General features: G+C 34.9%; 2 protein-coding genes across 8 annotated transcripts in view; one reads left to right on the top strand and one right to left on the bottom strand.

Moving 5' to 3' along the window:
* Window positions 1–7765, top strand: part of tex2l (testis expressed 2, like) — a 48979-nt gene extending 41214 nt beyond the window's left edge. For all 6 annotated transcript variants that reach the window (XM_087276131.1, XM_087276130.1, XM_087276128.1 and 3 more), the window contains 3 exons: window positions 532–744; window positions 4579–4699; window positions 6992–7765. In XM_087276131.1, coding sequence (XP_087132257.1) covers window positions 532–744; window positions 4579–4699; window positions 6992–7153 — 496 coding nt within the window. In that variant the 3' untranslated portion in view covers window positions 7154–7765. The remainder of the gene's footprint in view (window positions 1–531; window positions 745–4578; window positions 4700–6991) is intronic.
* On the bottom strand, window positions 7475–17357 carry rnf151 (ring finger protein 151). Of its 2 annotated transcripts, XM_087276213.1 has the most exons (5): window positions 17001–17222; window positions 16240–16385; window positions 15289–15385; window positions 11007–11525; window positions 8508–10826 (listed from the first exon to the last, which is right to left on the bottom strand). In XM_087276213.1, the coding sequence occupies exons 1-4, from the start codon at window positions 17001–17003 to the stop codon at window positions 11040–11042; spliced, it is 732 nt and encodes a 243-aa protein (XP_087132339.1). In that variant the 5' UTR covers window positions 17004–17222; the 3' UTR covers window positions 8508–10826; window positions 11007–11039. The 2 variants fall into 2 exon arrangements, with proteins under 2 accessions (XP_087132338.1, XP_087132339.1); XM_087276212.1 differs by having other exon boundaries at window positions 7475–11525; window positions 17001–17357.
* Window positions 17358–18670: the final 1313 nt, after the last annotated feature.

The following is an 18670-nucleotide window of genomic DNA, read 5'->3' as shown; positions in this document are numbered from 1 at the left end:
GTATTTTTACAGTTCAGTTTTAGCGATCTTTATGTTTACAATTGCGCTCCCTTCGCATTTTCATAGGCAAAGCAGAGCAAAGGTAGACACTGTTCTGGGTTTAAAATAGGAACCTCTTTAACTTCTTGCTTATTGAATTGAATGAATATGACTTTTGCAAATGTGATGGGAAAACAGCACTCTTGTTTATGAGGCTGTTCTTAATATCTGAGGCACAGATATTTATTTATTTGTCTCATATCTTGAGTCAATCTGAATCGATAATGATTTTCAAGATCTTTTACTGTTCATGATGTTTGAAGGAGGATGAGAATCAAACCCAGCATTTATTGTTATTATTTAAATGTATAGAAAAGAGCCCCCTAAATGTAAAGAAAAGAGCCCCCATCTCCCAGTCAAAGGAGTAATAAACAACATCAATTTTGGTGAATCATGGCTAAAAACACAATCTCTGTGTCTTCCATGAGACAATTGTTGCTGCCTGAAGTAAATCAAGGCCATCTAATAAAATATTGACTTTGCTTCCCACAGGGCTGCAGCCGGAGGCAGCACAAGCAGGCGGATTTTGAAATTCGTCGACAAGATTGCCAAGTCGAAGTATTTCCAGAAGGCCACAGAAAACGAGTACATAAAAAAGAAGATCGAAGAAATGTCCAACACTCCTCTGCTGCTTGCGGTGGAAGTGCAGGAGCTCTCAGGAACCCTCGTCGTCAACATTCCTCCTCCCCCTACTGACAGAATATGGTACGAGCTGTTCTCACAAAGATCCGAGCACACGCTGTTAACGTTGCATTAGGGACCGAAGCTTTGCATAAGCTTACACGATGTTTGGAAAGATTATTCAGAGCAATCTTGCTTCTAAAAGTTTGGTGTCAGACGCTCTTGAAGGTTTAGCTTCGTCTTAATTAAATTTCAATTTGGGTTTTAGGGATTAGAGTCACACTGTCAACAGGCTGTGCTTGATGAGTTCAGAGATGTTATCATGCCGATCAGAAGATTTTTTATACATGTTTCATGTAAAGAAACGAGGAGCAGAATTTTGAAGCATCTTTTTATTTTGAAAAGAGATGTTATTATGTAAATAAAATACTATTTTGTATATAATTAATAGTAAATAATATATATATATATATATATATATATATATATATATATATATATATATATATATATATATATTTAAATAAAATATATACTTAACTAAAACCTGAAAGCAATGCTTCAGCATAGTTAATTGCAATAGAAAATTGGTTAATATGTAAATGTGTATGTAAAAAAGTGTAAATATAATTGAACTTATATGTGCTTTTTTGGCATGCTTGGACAGGACCTAAGACATATGTTATTTACACAGTATATAATTTTGTAATCACATTCGTTGTCCTTTAAATATGATGTGTACACACAAGCATTTGTGGTAAATAAAATATGTATATTTACTATTTATAATAATACACAGTTAGGTCCATAAATTTTTGGACAACATCACAATTCTAACATTTTGGCTGTATACACCAACACAATGGATCTGAAACTAAACGAACAGGATGTGCTTTAACTGAAGACTGTCAGCTTTAATTTGAGAGTATTTACGTCCAAGTCAGGTAATTGCTGTAGGAATTACAACAACTTGCATATATGCCTCCTACTTGTTAAGGGACCAAATGTAATTGGACAGAATAATAATCATAAATCAAATTTTCACTTTTTAATATTTGGTTGCAAATCCTTTGCAGTCAATTACTGTCTGGAGCACAGAGACATCACTAGAAACTAGGTTTAATTCCTGGTGGTGATCTGCCAGGCCTCTACAGCAACCGTCTTCAGCTTCTGCTTGTTCTCGGGTCATTTTCCCTTCAGTTTTGTTGGACTCAGGTCAGGTGATTGAGTTTGCCATTGCATAACATTACACTTCTTTCCCTTCAAAAACTCTTTGGTTGCTTTTGCAGTATGCTTTGGGTCATTCTCCAACTTCACTGTGAAGCGCCGTCTAATGACTTTGTAAGCATTTGATTTAATATGAGTAGACAATATTGCCTTGAACACTAAAATACATACAATACATAAATACATACAGTACATAAATACATACAAGAAATAAATAAACACAAGAGAACCAGTTCCATTGATAGCCATACGTGCCCACACCATGTCACTACCACCATGCTTCACTGCTTGCGATCATGAGCAGTTCTTTTTCTTCTCCATACTCTTTTCTTCTCATCAAGCTGATCTTGATCTCATCTGTCCATAGGATGTTGTTCCAGCACTGTAAGGGCTTTGACTACATTTACATGGACATCAGTAATCAAATTATTTGCTTTATTCTAATTGAGAATAATAAGATTAAGGTGTTTACATGAGTTGCTTTTTGAGTGTTACTTTCATGATCCTGTTTTACATGTTATAGCAATAATTCGATTAACGTCATTGCATCACCGTCCTATCGGCTTTTCTTCCGGAGTTTCATGGAATTTCAGGTGTTTCATTTTTAATTTGTTGACTTCCGTTTTGCACTTTCACTTTCATTCACGAACATTTCATGTATGCCATATGAACTGCTGGAAGAGTGTTGTTTTAATGGAAGTACATACCACATGCTGAATACAAGAAAAAAAAAAAAACTCTCATTTTACGATGCAGTTGTTTGTTGTCTGCACTGACTGGGTAGGTGCAGAGTGTCAATCAGCCATGTGTGTTTCAAGCAGTGTGTGTGTGTGTGTGTGTGTGTGTGTGTGTGTGTGTGTCCTACATGACGGTAATAATTTGATTAAGATGTTTACATGTCTGTAATGCACTTTAATAATGCGACTAAAATCGGCATACTCCACACATCTTTATCCGATTTCTCTTTAGTTCGATAATGACCTTCATCTGATTAAATTAATCAAAAATCGCTGTTTAAATGGTTAACTCTTAATCAGAGTATTGTCTTAATTGCATTTAAATTTAATTATTGGTGTCCATGTTAACATAGTCTTTTAAAGAACTATAATCTGGCCTTTCCTCCTTTTGAGGCCCACCAATGGCTTACATCTTGTGGTGAACCCTCTGTTATTCACTCTGGTGAAGTCTTCTCTTGATTGTTGACTCTGACACACATACACTTACCCCCTGGAGAGTGTTCTTAATCTGGCCAACTGTTGTGAAGGGTGTTTTCTTCACCAGGGAAAGAATTCTTTGGTCGTCCACCACAGTTGTTTCTGTGCTTTTTTAGGTCTTTTGGTTTTGCTGAGCTCACTGGTGTGTTCTTTCTTTTTTTAAGAATGTTCCAGACAGTTGTTTTAGCCAAGTCTAATGTTTTTTTATGTCTCTCTGATGGGTTTGTTTTGTTTTTTTCAGTCTAATGATGGCTTGCTTGACTGATAGTGAAAGCACTTTGGATCTTGAGAGTTGACAGCAACAGATTCCAAATGCAAACAACACACTTGAAATGATCTCTGGACCTTTTATCTGCTCATTGTAATTGGTAAAATGAGGGAATATCAAACACCTGGCCATAGAACAGCTTAGAAGCCAATTGTCCAATTACTTTCGAACCCCTAACAAGTGGGAGGCACATATGCAATAATAATAACTGTTGTAATTCCTACAGCGTTCACCTGATTTGTAAGTAAATACCCTCAAATTAAAGCTGACAGTCTGCAGTTAAAGCACATCTTGTTTGTTTTATTTCAAATCCATTGTGTTGGTGTAGAGCCAAATATTTATGAATAGAATTATTTATGAATAGAATAGAATTGTCCTAATATTTATGGATCTAACTGTATTTGCAATTTAGAACATTGCAAGTGTATACAATTTAAATACAGTATAAAATTTAAGTATGGATACAATTATCTGACAACAAGATCCAGAAAAAAAGATTAAATAAATTTTTACATTTTGAAGTAAAACTTAATTTGTAATTTTGGGGAAATGTACTAAGGAATATGGTCATGAAAGTGACTTTCTCCACATTAATTTTGATAATTTTAACAGAGTAAAACAGATTTGTAATATTTATTTTTAACAGAATGTTTAGGCAACCATCAAATCTAAATAAATCTTGAGGTTATTATGATTAAACAGTAAGAAATGCTAATAGTTGTTATATGCAGATGTGCATATTCAGTTTAACACAATTAAACACACATCTTTTGCACAATAATGGGACTACACATACTGTACCTTATTAGTGGTTGTTTCTCTGGGCTGCTGTATATCATTCATCTGCCATTTTGTAAAGGTCAAAGCTAATCCATGAAGATTCATAAGCAACACACATGTATGATCATCTAGTCCTGCAATAGACTTCAAAGGACTAACACAATATTTTAAGACAAACAAATCAGCTAACACAAGATTTAAAATGTACCACCGATTAAACATCCTGTAACATTAAGTTATTTCATATAAAAACACATTAATGCTCATATAAAAACACAAATCAGCTATCCCAGTTTTATCCACGTGATTAAATCTTCGTGTTTTCTGGCTACTTAATTAATTTTTTAAGTTAGAGAAAATAGTTCCATATTAGGTTTGTGGACATGTCTATTAGTCCAATAATCATGTCTATTGTTGCTTGTCTCTCAGGTACAGCTTCTGCGGACCCCCAAAGCTCGATTTGAGAGTTAGACCCAAACTGGGAGAGCGAGAGGTGACTTTCTGTCATGTGACTGAATGGATCGAAAAGAAGCTACAGGATGAGTTTCAGGTTCGTTATGATGACATAGCTTATTTTAATGTCTGCTTGATTTTATTTTGACTTTATTTTTTATGAAGTTTTAATTTTAAAGGGTTAGTTCACCCTAAAAGAAAAACTTGTTAACCACTCACCCTCATGCTGTTCCAATCACCTGAGGCCTTCGTTCCTCTCATGAACACAAATCAAGATATTTTAGATGAACTCAGAGAGCTCTCTTCATCCTCCATAGATAGTAAGACTAAGGTTCAAGACACCCTGGTGTACTTTTTTTTCAAAAGAAACAGATTTGTGTGTTGAGCACCAGTTAAGACAACCTGTCCGCTGTAATTGTGGGGGGAAACTGGATAATTTTGAGCTTTTGTCAGCTAATTTTATCTTCAGGGATTAAAATAATTTTTGGGGTGGGATAAAAATCGCTGATTTAGCGCCGATCTGTCCAGTGATGACGTGTCAGTTTCTCATTATTACTCATAGCTGAGTTTTCTTATCCTATGAAAAGACTCTGCTTCTTAATTATTCATCAGAGCATGTGCTTTCCCTGCAAAGCTGTGAGACCCAATGACTGGGTAAGACCGCGTTCACGCACGGCATGGGTCGTATGTGTTTGTTTTTATGATCCACATTGTTTGTTGCATGTTTTCCCCTAAAAACAGCAACCAAAAAACGTTGTCAAAACATTCCATGTGACTTCAGAGGTTCAACTGTATTTAAATGAAGCTCCATACAGAGCTTGCAAAAACCACTTTCTTCATTAGTGACTTCAGTGCAAGGGCTGTATAAAATATGGACAACGCAACAGCCCCTTTTACTATTGAATGCTTTGAAGGCAAAACGCCTCATGAAGAAGACAAACCGTCGCAAAAGACTGCTGAAATTGGAGCCTGAGCATGTGCAGAAGGACTACCTGATGGAGCCAGAGGAGGAGCTGCAGAATCAAGCTTTCAACCAAATGCTTGTACATCAAATCAACTACACACCCGAACTGCTCACTTGACTGCATGTATTTGCACTATAACATAAGAGTAAAAGAAAGCGTTACCATACACGATTTAAAAACTGTGTAATGTGAGCTGTTATAATTTAATAAAAGCAATACATGTTTGACTGCAGAAATAAACAAATAAACGGGAAGAAATAACACTTGTAAAATATGAACAATAACATAATCAACACATACATATTTAGAAAGGTTTTTATTTTTAATTAGCAATCAACAGGAATCAAAACTTGTATATTGTCATTATATATTATATATTATCATTTTTTGCCTTCGTTTTTATCTGGCATCGGCCTTCATTATATCTGGCAAAGAGGAATTTACATTCATTTAAATGTTTATTAGGAGTTTTCAAATAAAAAGCCAACAGTAAATGAAGTATATAAATAATATATAACATTGCATAACATTTTACTATTTTTTTTATTCAAGATTCGGTTTCTAGAACATTAATATTGTATAACAGTAAGTTTACAAGATTAACTCAATAACATGTCGAAACTCAAAAGGCAGAGACTTCCTTTAAATCAAGTTCAAATAACCTTACAGATCAATGTAGGTGTCGGCTAACATTAGTTTTGTCTTTCTAATTATTATTTCAGACCCGTAAAGAGAATTAGTGCTAGATAATGATCACCTGTATTTCCCCCGTCATGGTTAGGCGTGTATTAGCAAACTAATAAAGCCCAATAAAGCCCTGACCTTACCGAATAAATAGAAAGTATAGTTTACTGCTGAACAACTCAATTTATCATGGTAAAATAACACAGAAATGAAATAATAGAATTTTTTATTTGGGCTCAAATCTCATTCATTAACACAGAGAAGGTGGGCCGAGACCTTCACTCAAAAGCAGGCGTGCAGCCCATTTGCTTCTGTATCAGATCAGGGTGCAAGTTTACTACGGGCATATGAACTGCTGTCTATGGAAGATGAGAGAGCTCTCTGATTTCATCTAAAAAAAATTTAATGTGTTTGAAAAATGAATGAAGCTCTTGCAGGACAGAAATGACATGAGAGTGAGTAATCAACACAACTTATGTTTTTTAGGTGAACTAACCCTTTAAGTTTATATGTAAATTCAATTTTATAGATAAATGTATTCTTATTTCTTATTGATTTACTGTTTTGAAATATGGTAATCTAAAGTAGCACGTATATATTTTTTACACCAGTATATTTCTGTTATTATTATTATTTTTCATTTGGGTACACAATGAAATATATACTTCAATTGATTTAAATGAAAATTGCTGGAATTAGCCCCATAACAAATCTTCTCAAATATCCTGCTTTTTTTATAGAATGTTTTTGTGTTGCCCAACATGGATGATATTTATCTGCCACTAATGCACTCTGGAATGGACAACCCACCACTTGCTCAACACCCTGCAAAGCTCTCTCAGAATTCCTCAATGGCCTCAACCGACAGGAGTGATCTGGAACATTCTGCAGAATTACAGTAGTGCCTCCCTGTGGACAGACATGACAGTGCAGAAGTATCAGAACTGGCTTATTTAACTTCAGCAAACTCAAAGCAGCATAACTTACCTTAAGCAAAGTGTGAGTAGCAAAGTGTATAATTTTCTCTCCCAATGCAACCAATACAAGGTATGATTTCCGTCATGTATTCCCATTTCCAAGACACTGAAGTTAGTTGTTGTCATCATACCGGTGGCTTAATTTGTGAATAATCCATTTTGCTACTTTATTGAATATATATGACAACTGATTTTGTGTTAGAACATCAGCAATATCTTAAAATAGACAAATAAGCATTAGTAATAAATAGTTTATTTATATTTAATAATTTATATTTAGAATGAAATACAAATCTTTTTTTGAAAAAGTCTTACATGTTCCGAAGGCTTTTGCTTTTTACATCATAAATTATAAAATATCAGACATTTTTTGTACAATTTCACATTTTCTTGTCAAGTATCACTTCAAGATTGTAATATCTGAACGTAAGCTGGCATTTGAATGTTTCAGTAATATTCTTTATATGTATGCATTAGCAAAGAATATCTTTTGGTGTATCGTCAAGTTCTGATCAGACAATAAACTTGTAATATCGATGTGATGTGTTGATCTTAAAAGGATAGTTCGACAAAATATTTGAAAATCATAATGTTTCATACTCCATAGCTGTACGACTGTATTGGTGCATTCCATTTGCAATCAGAAATCAGAAATTCTGAGTTTCCAGTAGATATTTGTAACCCAAATGTTGGAAGTCAGAAACAAACATGGCTGCATAGTAAATGAACAAGTGAAACAGTCATAATATATATTGTCACTGTTTTTTCTTCCTCTTAGCATTTCTGTTGATCTGTCTCAAACTCAGTGGTGCACACTCTCTCAGAAATAAAGGTACGCGATCTGTGACTGGGGTGGTACCTTTTCGAAAGGTACAATTTTGTACCTAAAAGGTCATTATTAATTCCTCAAGGGTACATATATTAGTACCTAAAAAGTACAAAAGTGTTCCTCTTAAAATGTTTAGGTACTATCATATACTTTTGAGGTACCAATATAGACCCTTAAGGTACAATTGTGTACCTTTTGAAAATATACCACCCCAGCGACAGCTTGCTTACCTTTATTTCTGAGAGTGCACAGTACTATCCAACCTCTATCTGTGGATATTTCTGCAACTATGCAACATATCCCATTTTAAATCGATTTTTTCTATAGCTTTTATCTCTATGTTATCACTAGGACCAGACGGAATCTGCAGACGTTTTTTGTTATTTCTGCAGAGAATTTTGGTACAAATTTTGGGAGTATCATAACTAAAACCTTAATATGTGAAAACATAATATCTTTTAAACTTTTATTTAATGTTTAAAATGCAAATCCCAATTAGATCCACTTTATTTGGTAAACAAAGCAAGTCTCGCATATAATATCTCTTCTTAAAGACAGAAAATATTACTGTACAAACTGCATTGTACATAAATCACAGATGAACATTTTCATTTTAATCAACAATATTACTGAAATTAATTTAAAAACTGAATAAATATAAATTTACACATATTTACTCAAGTAAATAAACAGTATCAGTGATGGGCTAAATATCTGCGGAAATCTGTGAGCGCAGATTTTGTGTGGGCCTAGTTATCACGAATTATACAAATGTCCATCTTGGTGCTCTGACTATTGTAATGAAATTCAGTAAACTCCTATGTGACATTTAATTTTTTTTAATATAAATGGAACACAGCATAAGTTCCTTTTATTTTCATTATTTTATTTTATGTTATTTTCAACCCCACTGAGTTAGAGGCCACATTGTAAAACATTTCACTTGGTTAAACCTACAAACTCAAGTTCACCAGCTGCCTTGAAAATGTGAGTCAACTCAACTTAGAGAGATTCTTTACTTCAACTTAAGATGTTAAGTTTCAAGGTGGTGTAGTGGTTAGCATGATCGCCTCACAACTAGAAAGTCGATGGTTTGAGCCCCGGCTGGGTTAGTTGGTATTACTATGTCGAGTTTGCATGTTCTCCCCATATTCGTGTGGGTTTCCTCTGGGTGCTCCAGTTTCTCCCACAGTCCAAAGACCTGCGCTATAGGTGAAGTGAATAAGCAAAATTGGTGGTAATGTTTGTGTGTGAATGCGAGAAAGTTTCCCAGTGTTGGGTTGCAGCTGGAAGGGCATCCTCTGCAAAAAACATATGCAGAATAAGTTGGCAGTCTGCTGTGATAACCCCTGATTAATAAAGGGTTTAAGCCGAAAAGAAAATGAATGAATGAATGTTGAGATTCACAATATATTTAACTAAAACTCAACATCTTAAGTTGAAACAAAGAATCTCTCTAAGTTGAGTTGACTCACATTTTTAAGGCAGCTGGTGAAGTTGAGTTTGTAAGTTTAACCATTTTCAGCCAAACTGCCAAATATGCTTTGGCAGTTTGGTTACACGTCAATGTCCTTTTTTGGCAAAATAAGTGAATTAATTTTAAAACAGGTTTCAAAGTGGAAGTTTTTCAAAAACAATTGCACCATGTGTCTGTGTAAACACCAAAAAACTAAAGTCTTTGAAAATTTTTGTATCATGTGCATGCATGATATGTTTTTAGGGGGGTTTTAAAGGCAGGCTCGAACAAACACTTATTAATGATGGAGTATGTGGTAGTGTTGTTGCTCTAGTGTTCCTAAAGCTTCATCTGCAAAGTGTGTATTTACTTCACACACACATCAAATTATTGACCTTATTCAGCAATGCGGAAGTAAGCGCTTTTGTGATCTTGGTTTTAGAACTTGCGGTTCATTTGCATATAGTGAAAATTATTAATAATAAAGGGCAGTTAATGGCCAAACTACTTGCTCTACAAACAAGTTTATGAGTATATATAAAAATAAAAAAACAATATGATCTAAAAAAAATAATAATAAACTAGCTTGCAACATTGAGCATAACAAGCTGTTTTTATGACAAAAAATTAACAGAAGCTAATGAGATTGGGGCGACGCGGTGGTGCAGTAGATAGTGCCACACAGCAAGAAGGTCGCTGGTTTAAGCCTCTGGGTCAGTTGCCGTTTCTGCGTGGAGTTTGCATGTTCTCCCTGTGTTCGTGTGGGTTTCCTCCGGCAGCTCCGGTTCCCCCCACAGTCCAAAGACATTGGGTACAGGTGAATGAGGGCTAAATTGTCCATAGTGTATGTGTGTGACTAAGTGTGTATGGATGTTTCCCAGATATGGATTGCAGCTGGAAGGGCATCTGCTGCGTAAAACATGTGCTAGATTAGTAGGCGGTTCATAGACTAGGCCGAAAAGAAAATGAATGAATGAATAATCAAACTGGAAGTCTAAGGTAACAATGGCTGCGCTCACTCATACGTGAAATGAAAAAGGTCACATTCCCTACAGGTACTGTTTACTAACAAGGTTAAAGTGAACCATAGACTGGCCTGGCATATGTCATGCAGAACGTTTTGAAAATGTTGTCATGTAGATGTAAAACTATAGGGGAAAACGTTTCCATTTTTCTCTATGTCATTATCATATTAACATAGCCTTAAATTACATCGATTCAAAGTCTATGGGAGTTTTCCAGCACTAAGGATTGTACACTGTACATGTAAAGCATGCCAGAGTAATGTGCGGTTCATTCCGCTGTGGCAACCCCTGAAAAACCAGAGAATAAGCAAAAACAAAATTGAGTGAGCGAATGAGAGAGTGGCAGTCATACAGGTTTGGACTGACATTACTATGAGTAAACATTATTGCGTGAACTATCCTTTAAGATCATTCTAATAGTGCAAAGACACATTTAATCATAAAATGTGCACACATAAAACAACTCACTTTTGATTGTTTGAATTCTGGACCCTTTTGAAACTATATAAATCGAATTCTTGAATTGTAAGTGTGTCTGTGTCTGCTGCTGCTTGGACTAGCATCTGTCCATGCACTGGTTCCCTCGCCTGCTTCTGTTTCCAGATCTCCGACCTCCAGGCTCTCACACATCAGGTTAATCTGCCTCTTTATTTGGGCCATGCGGCTCTGCATGCGCTGCATCTTCCTGCGCAGGTTGGCTGCGATGGCTCTCTGCTTCCGACGCTCAGCTAAGTAGCGTTGCTGCAGCTCTCTGTAGCAGTTGTGTTGGGTCTGGTTTTCTCGGACGAGCAGCGTCCCGCAGCCCATGGGACACAGCTGTCTCCAGTGAGTGCAGCTCTGATCATGCGCCTGTACGTCCTTCCTCAACACCTGCTGCCCGCAGCCCTCATGAGGACAAATCTGCCACTCATAAGGACAGGTGGAGATGTGGAGGTACTCATTAGAAAGCGGGAAAGTCGCCCTGCAGCCCTGCTGTCCATTTCGACACTAAAAGCAGACACACAGTGACATTTCAGGCTCATATTTTGCTGACATTATTTTTAGGGTCCCTTTAGACCAGTGGTTCTCAAACTGTGGTACGTGTACCACTAGTGGTATGGAGGCTTCCTTCTGGTGGTACGCGGAGGAATGAAATATGTCATGTACATGCTACATATATTTCAAAATTTATCAAAAATTGGGTATATTATATCCCATATATCACATAGCCTATATTTCTGAGGTAATCTGCCATGTTTTTTTTTAACTGTGCAGAGTTGTAGCTGCTTTACTAGGCCTACTACGCTACTGTATTTCAATACTGCTCATTTTGGTGGTACTTGGAGAGACAATTTTTTTCTGAGGTGGTACTTGATGAAAAAAGTTTGAGAACCACTGCTTTAGACATTTTTGACTCCAAGTAACTGCTAATGTCAAGTAGCAATCATCAGAGGGTTAGTATGTCTGCTAAATATCTGCTCACATTTTTATTGTCCCACAACCGACAATCTAGTAATTATAAGTAACCTTTAAGGTTTCAGACAGCACCTCTAGTCACGTTTCCACAGTATGACATTACCAACACAATCTCACGGCAATTCGTAACTTTTTCATTTAGTGGCTAATTCGTACAAATTCGTGCAATCTAATTCGTACATTTTTGTACGATTTGCGTATCCCCCAATGACTGTTGGGTTTAGGGGTGGGGTTAGGTGCCACGCCTCCTTTTTAAAATCTTACATTTTCTTACGACTGAATTAGCCACTAAACTGCCAAAACGTAAAATACTTACGTTTTCTCGTGAGATCAGGCTGACATTAAAGTTCATTTTCATTTGAGTTTAGTACCACTTAAAGTTTAAACTTTTTCATTACAGGTCACCTTATTCAGTACTCACTGGATCCATTTGTTGGTAACCAACAAGAGGAAAGTCTAATCATCCACGGTGCTGCTATTTCCGGTGTTTTTATCTTTTTGTGGTACAAAAACCTTTCAGTTGTGCAAACTAACAATACAACAGTGGCTGCTGCTGACTATATAAAGTGGTTTGATGTGTGTAAACATCACGTCATGATTTTGCCAAGTACAATGCAATCCTGGATTAACATCTATGTTGATCCTGGAATATAATTTTGGTTCGAAAATGTAATCCATACCTATTCCCTACCCCTAAATCCAACCATGGCTGTAAATTATTTCCATAATCAAAGGGAAATAATAGTTGGATAACAATCATGTAAAAGTACATAATCCAAACTGTAAGCCTAAACTTAACATAAATGGTAAACATATCCCTTAATTCTGATTGGCAGATTGGAATGTTGTTCAAGGATCAACACAGATGTTAATCCAGTATCATGCCCTACTTGGTCAAATCAGGATGGCGGTGTATATGTTTTTGTAATGGTAGATCTTGCTTGAAAACTCACCCACTGTCTTACTAAAAAAAAGGACCAAAAAAGTCAAAAAGTCCCCCAAAAGTGAGTGAACTGACCCTAGCTGTATCATACAGTCTAAAAGCTCATTTAGTCAAATGGTGCTCTTCAGAGCTATAACAGTGTTTAAGAGTCTCTCCATTTTACATGGTTGAATGGGAATTAATGAATCACTTTTATGCTTTTCTAAAGAAAAAAATTTTGTGGGGTCACTGAAATATTTCCTTAAAAGGGGGCTTGGAGCAAAAAGGTTGAGAATACATTATCTTTTGGAAGCACTATATAATTTAATGTTGCCTTTAAATCCTTTCCCCCGCTACACTAAGAGACTAAGCCCAGCTCAGACTGTGTTTTCATCCACAATTTGGTGGCCCAAAGCCCTGCACACACTGGGATTTCAGTCAGGATTTGGTCACCTGAGACAAATTTAGCAAAATCCTAAAAGATTGATATAATCTTAGGCTTAAATCATTAGTTTGACATGTTCACCAACAGCTGATTATTGGCTGTAGTGATCAGATTTTTCCCTCTGATGATGTTCTGATAGAGTCAGATCTTACAACTAGCATCGAACCAAGAACTAATAGGAGTGCTGAACTTAATGACGCAATAAGCGTGATAACTTCAATCCACTGAAATGTTAAAAAAAGCTCTTTTTCTGCTCTTAATATTAAAGCATGTTACGAGAAAAAATTATTTAGCATTGTTTAGTGTTGAGGTTTTTTGTGAGGTATGATTTCAGAATGTGGATTAACGTGTCACGGATGGATGATGTCAAACTCTGAATGAGATTTTTTTTATGTGTCTTTTTTATTGTCTTCACTGTCATATCGTCTGGCAATGCAAAAACTGCTATTTAGCATTTGACATGGGAAACATCTATTCAGTATCACAAGCTACAATTGTAAAGGGATAATAAAAATTGCACAGTGTGAGGCCGGATTGAGAGAAATAGAAAACATATAAAGAACTATACAAAGAGTCTGTATAGTTCTTAATATGTCTCTATTTCTCTAAATCCTGGCTTCTTGTGGGTTCTTTAACAGTGGTTCTGTACAACACCTTAATCGCCCCAAAGAACCAATAAAGAACTGTACTGGGTTAAACAGTTTTTTTATATACATTAAGGACACTAAATGTCTCAATTACCTAAAAAGGGTGTCAAACTCAATTCCTGGGGGCCGCAGACATGCAGAGTTTAGTTCCAGCCCTGCTTCAACACATCTACCTGTAGGTATCAAACAAGCCTAAAGCAGTCAATTTGTTTAATTAGGGTTGAACTAAACTGTGCAGAGCTGTGGCCCTCCAGGAACTGAGTTTGGCCCCGTTTACACTGTCAGGTCTTGATGCCCAATTCCGATTTGTTGCCTATATCTGATTTTTTTGTCTGCCCGTTTACACATTATTTCAATTGTGATTCATATCCAATTCATGTGTTTACACTTGCCATGCAATTTACGATGTCGCACATGCGTAAAGGCAGGTTCTAGCATCTGCCACACTAGCCACAATGGAAGAAATTGTCTTGTTTTTAGCTCTGCTAAATATGCAAAGTGTAGTATAAGCAGTGAATGATTTAGTCCAGATTTACCCCTAAGCAGTTTATGTAATGGTATGGCCCTGATGTGTGTGTGTATTTGTGTGTGCAGTTGAAGATGTAGCCTTTGCCTGTGTGCGCACTGGTGTTGGAGAGAATTAAGTTCTATGTGTAGCTCGCAGTGGCACTAGAAAGTGGCAACTCAAGCACTAGAAAGATTTAGCATCATCCATAGTCTGAACAATAAAATAAGAATAACTTGTACTTTGTACTTCTGTCAATACAGTTGCAGATATATTTCAGTCACCCTCACACAAGCATTCAACAGACATCTGCAGTTTTCAGTGGTTTGTTACTGTTTCACTTTCAGTTTCTTTTCCAACTGAATGACTAAACAGCATTTCCCCTGCGGTAGGCAAACTAACTTATGCAAAAAATGAGTTCATGAGTGATTTGCGCATACATTGTACAATCTTACAAATGTCAGGGTGCGTGTGTACTAAATTAAAGATGAAATCTTGAGCACTGTACATGTAGCATAGTGTACACATAAAGGCCAAGTTATGCATTTACTTCTCTGTACATGCACTGGCTTACTTTTGGAACCCTTCCATAAATGTATCTGTAACTCACACAACTCACACAACAACAACAAAAATCAAACCAATACCCTATGAGAATCGAATGTTAGTTAGTTGATATGTACAGTCATATGCATATATTCACCAGATTATCTAAAGTGGGCTATAAAAATAAAGTACATCCCACACTTTCAGCCATATATGAGTATGTGGCCTACCTTCACTGATAAACGGCCAATGGATTTGCTCAGCTTAAACAAAACCAGCATTTGGTTCTGGTCGATTGACTGCCTACAGCATGGGCATTTCACCTGTCTGAAATGAACAGAAAAAAAAACACACTATGGAAGTCTATGTTTACAGGTTACCAGCTTTCTTTAAATATACTATATATTCTTTTGTGCCTCATGGTACAACGACATGCAAACAAGTGTGGAACAAGTTCATCACAGTTTCAATTTTCAGTTTCAAATTTTGGGCGAACTATCACTTTAAGGCAAGTATAAGTAACTAATTGCATGACCTAAACATAAAAAGTAATCTCTTGTTTTTTAGCCAGCAGATTGGCAATTTAATTACAGTAACTACACTGAAAACAAATATATGTTATATAAGGTTTTTTTTCAGCACCCAGCTGCTGGGAAAAAGTAAAATAACAAACGTTAAATTACAGAAATTTTCTTACATTTTAATTTCCAGTAAATTTCTGTCATTTACCGTCTGTTATTTTGCACCAAATGTCTGTAATTTAACGATCGTTATTTTACAGTAGGTTACAGATTTTTACATTACACCCAAAACTGATAAGAATATTATAGTTCTTTCAAAAACATCTTTCAGAAAGTCTTATACTGACCCCAAACTTTGGCCAGCCACTGTATCTGTATAGTTTGTTCTTACCTCTGACATTTTTTGTAACTTATATATGTTCTAAAATACTTTAAATAATATAATTAAAATATATTTACCACACCATTTTACAGTGTTAAACTACATAAATGACACATTAATACATGCAATAACCCTAAGGCCACTGTACATATTGTTAATTAATATTACCCAATGCCTATTGTAAATGTGTTACACTTTAACAAGTACATCTAAGAACGAACAGTAGCCAAATGTATTCTGTTAATCATTAAAAAACACACCCCACTCGAAATTGTTACCTTTTCATCCACTGTAAAATGCATTCCTTGCAGAAGACATGGTTGCATTTAAGCCGTACAGGACAGCGTAAAACAGCTCTACAGATGACACAAATCAGATCATCATCTGGAGGATCCACAAACTGATCCACTTCATAACCTCCAGTCTAATATGAGAAAAGCAGTAATCATTATAGGATGTCATTTATCTAGTGGAATGTGCAAGCAGTATTATTAGGTATTATGCCAGGACACTCCTTTAAAAGAAGTTATTTCCTGAGTAAATACAAGCTTATAATATTAAATATTAATATTAATAAAACAACTTTTTTTAATAATAAAACTTTAAGATTTATAAACACTCAGAGTGTACATTGCAAAAAAATTAACTGTTTTGGTCTAATTTCTAGTCAAAATATAAAAACAATCTTAAATCAAGAAGCATTTTCTGGACCTAAAAGTGTCCTGTTTTCAGAAAATGTGCAAATAAATTGGTTCTACCTTAAAATATGCCAAACAATATGGGAACGAGGTAAGAAACATATTTATTTATTTAGTTATTTAAAAAAAAGTTAATTTTACTGCACCATTGGCAGATTATTTTGCATGTTATAAGGAAAAACCCCACTTAATTAAAAGATAAAACATTATGTTTTTCTAGAAAATGCTTCCTGATTTAAAAATATTTAGATATTTGGACTAAAAACAAGACACAAACTTTAAATAATAAAAGCTTTAACAGTATTTTTTTCACAAAGGTTATAAAAAATAAAGAAACTCACCATTTTCTGTTGCCTTTTAAGCACACGGCTGATACAGATGCTGAATAATTCAGAGAGCTAAAAAGACAGACATCGGTCATCACAACACGCAGCAAAACATCCCAAAGAAGATCACTTGACCCGGGATCATTCAGAAATGCATCGCAGATGTCCAATCTTCTCTTCTCTTCCATTCTAGCACAAGTGACAAATGTGGTTAGCACCTGACAACTTTTTGACACTAGCCACTGGGACTCTATTTTGGTAACATCTAGGTTTTACTTATCAGACAAAGGCACTGCTATGGAAACCGCTGAACTTCAATGGCTGCTGCTCTAGAGGATACAAGCCCTATTCTCTAAACACACAGGGCTGAATGGCCTGTGGAAACACGGCAGCCGTTTGGACACAATGGAAGATTTCATAAATCAATATATTGAATGTTTGCCATTAAGGATGTCTTGCACTTTAGGTGAATATATGTGTGGCAAACGTCAGCGGTTTAACAACTATTTGCTAAATTAGTTTAATAAATTAATTTAGCTAAAGGTAAAATATAAAGGAAACTTCATGAAGGTGTTACTTTTGGGTGAAATCTATACACTGAAATATTCTTGTTTCTAGTCCAAATATCTACCTATTCTTAATTATTCCTAATAATTTCAAAATGAAGTGCGTTTTCCCTTTAAACAAGCTAAATAATCTGCCAAAGGGGTAAACAAAATAATATTGTTTTTCCTTTTGACATAAGATTATTTAGCTTACCCGAATAGCAGATCATTTAGCTTGTTTTAATGAAAAACTTATTGAATTTTGACAAAATAGCTAAAATAAGGCAGTATGTTATGTTTCTCTCAAAAATGCTTCATTTTGTACATACTTTTAGATATTTGGAAAAAACAAAACATTTTTTGCAATGTAGCTTCAGTATATGTGGATTGTACTCATTTGATCATCTTAGAGCTGCGTGATTCTGGATAAACTGAGAGTCACACAATTTATAAATGTGTATATATATATATATATATATATATATATATATATATATATATATATATATATATATATATATATTGGAGATATGTGCATTATCTAGAAAGATAGTGGATAAAAGGTAAAAGTGGATACAAATCTTGAATCTGAGGAATAAAAAGTTTCATTAATATAAAATAAAATTGCTTTTAAAGATGTCCAAATGAATTTCCTTGCAATTTGCTAATCAATTTTTTATAATAATTTATTATAAATATTTTTCTACTAATATTTATATATTTATGGTAAGACATTTACTAAATATCTTTATGAAAAATGATCTTTACTTAATATTCTAATACTTTTTGGCATAAAAACAATAATTTTGACACCTACAATGTATTTTTGACTATTCCCAACAATGTGCCAGTGCAAAATAAGACTGGTATCGTGGTCCAGGGTTGTCAAGTCTCTGTTAAAACAAAAAGGTCAAGATTCTTCCACAATTATGAATTTTTGACAGCCAAGCAAAATAGCAAATTATTCAGAGATTTTTTTATTAGATGAATATGTTACATTTAGTATTACATTATTCTTAAAAAATAAATAAATAAATAAATAAATTAATAAATTAATTAAAAAATAAATAAATACACAAAGTTTTAGATAAATGATTCTTCATTTAAAAAGACTTTACTAGTTTAATAACTGGTTGAATA

This window comes from Danio rerio, chromosome 12, assembly GCF_052040795.2.
Source record: "Danio rerio strain M-AB ecotype USA chromosome 12, GRCz13ab, whole genome shotgun sequence".
Classification (NCBI taxonomy): Eukaryota; Metazoa; Chordata; class Actinopteri; order Cypriniformes; family Danionidae; genus Danio; species Danio rerio.
This window is presented reverse-complemented; position numbering and strand designations above follow the sequence as displayed.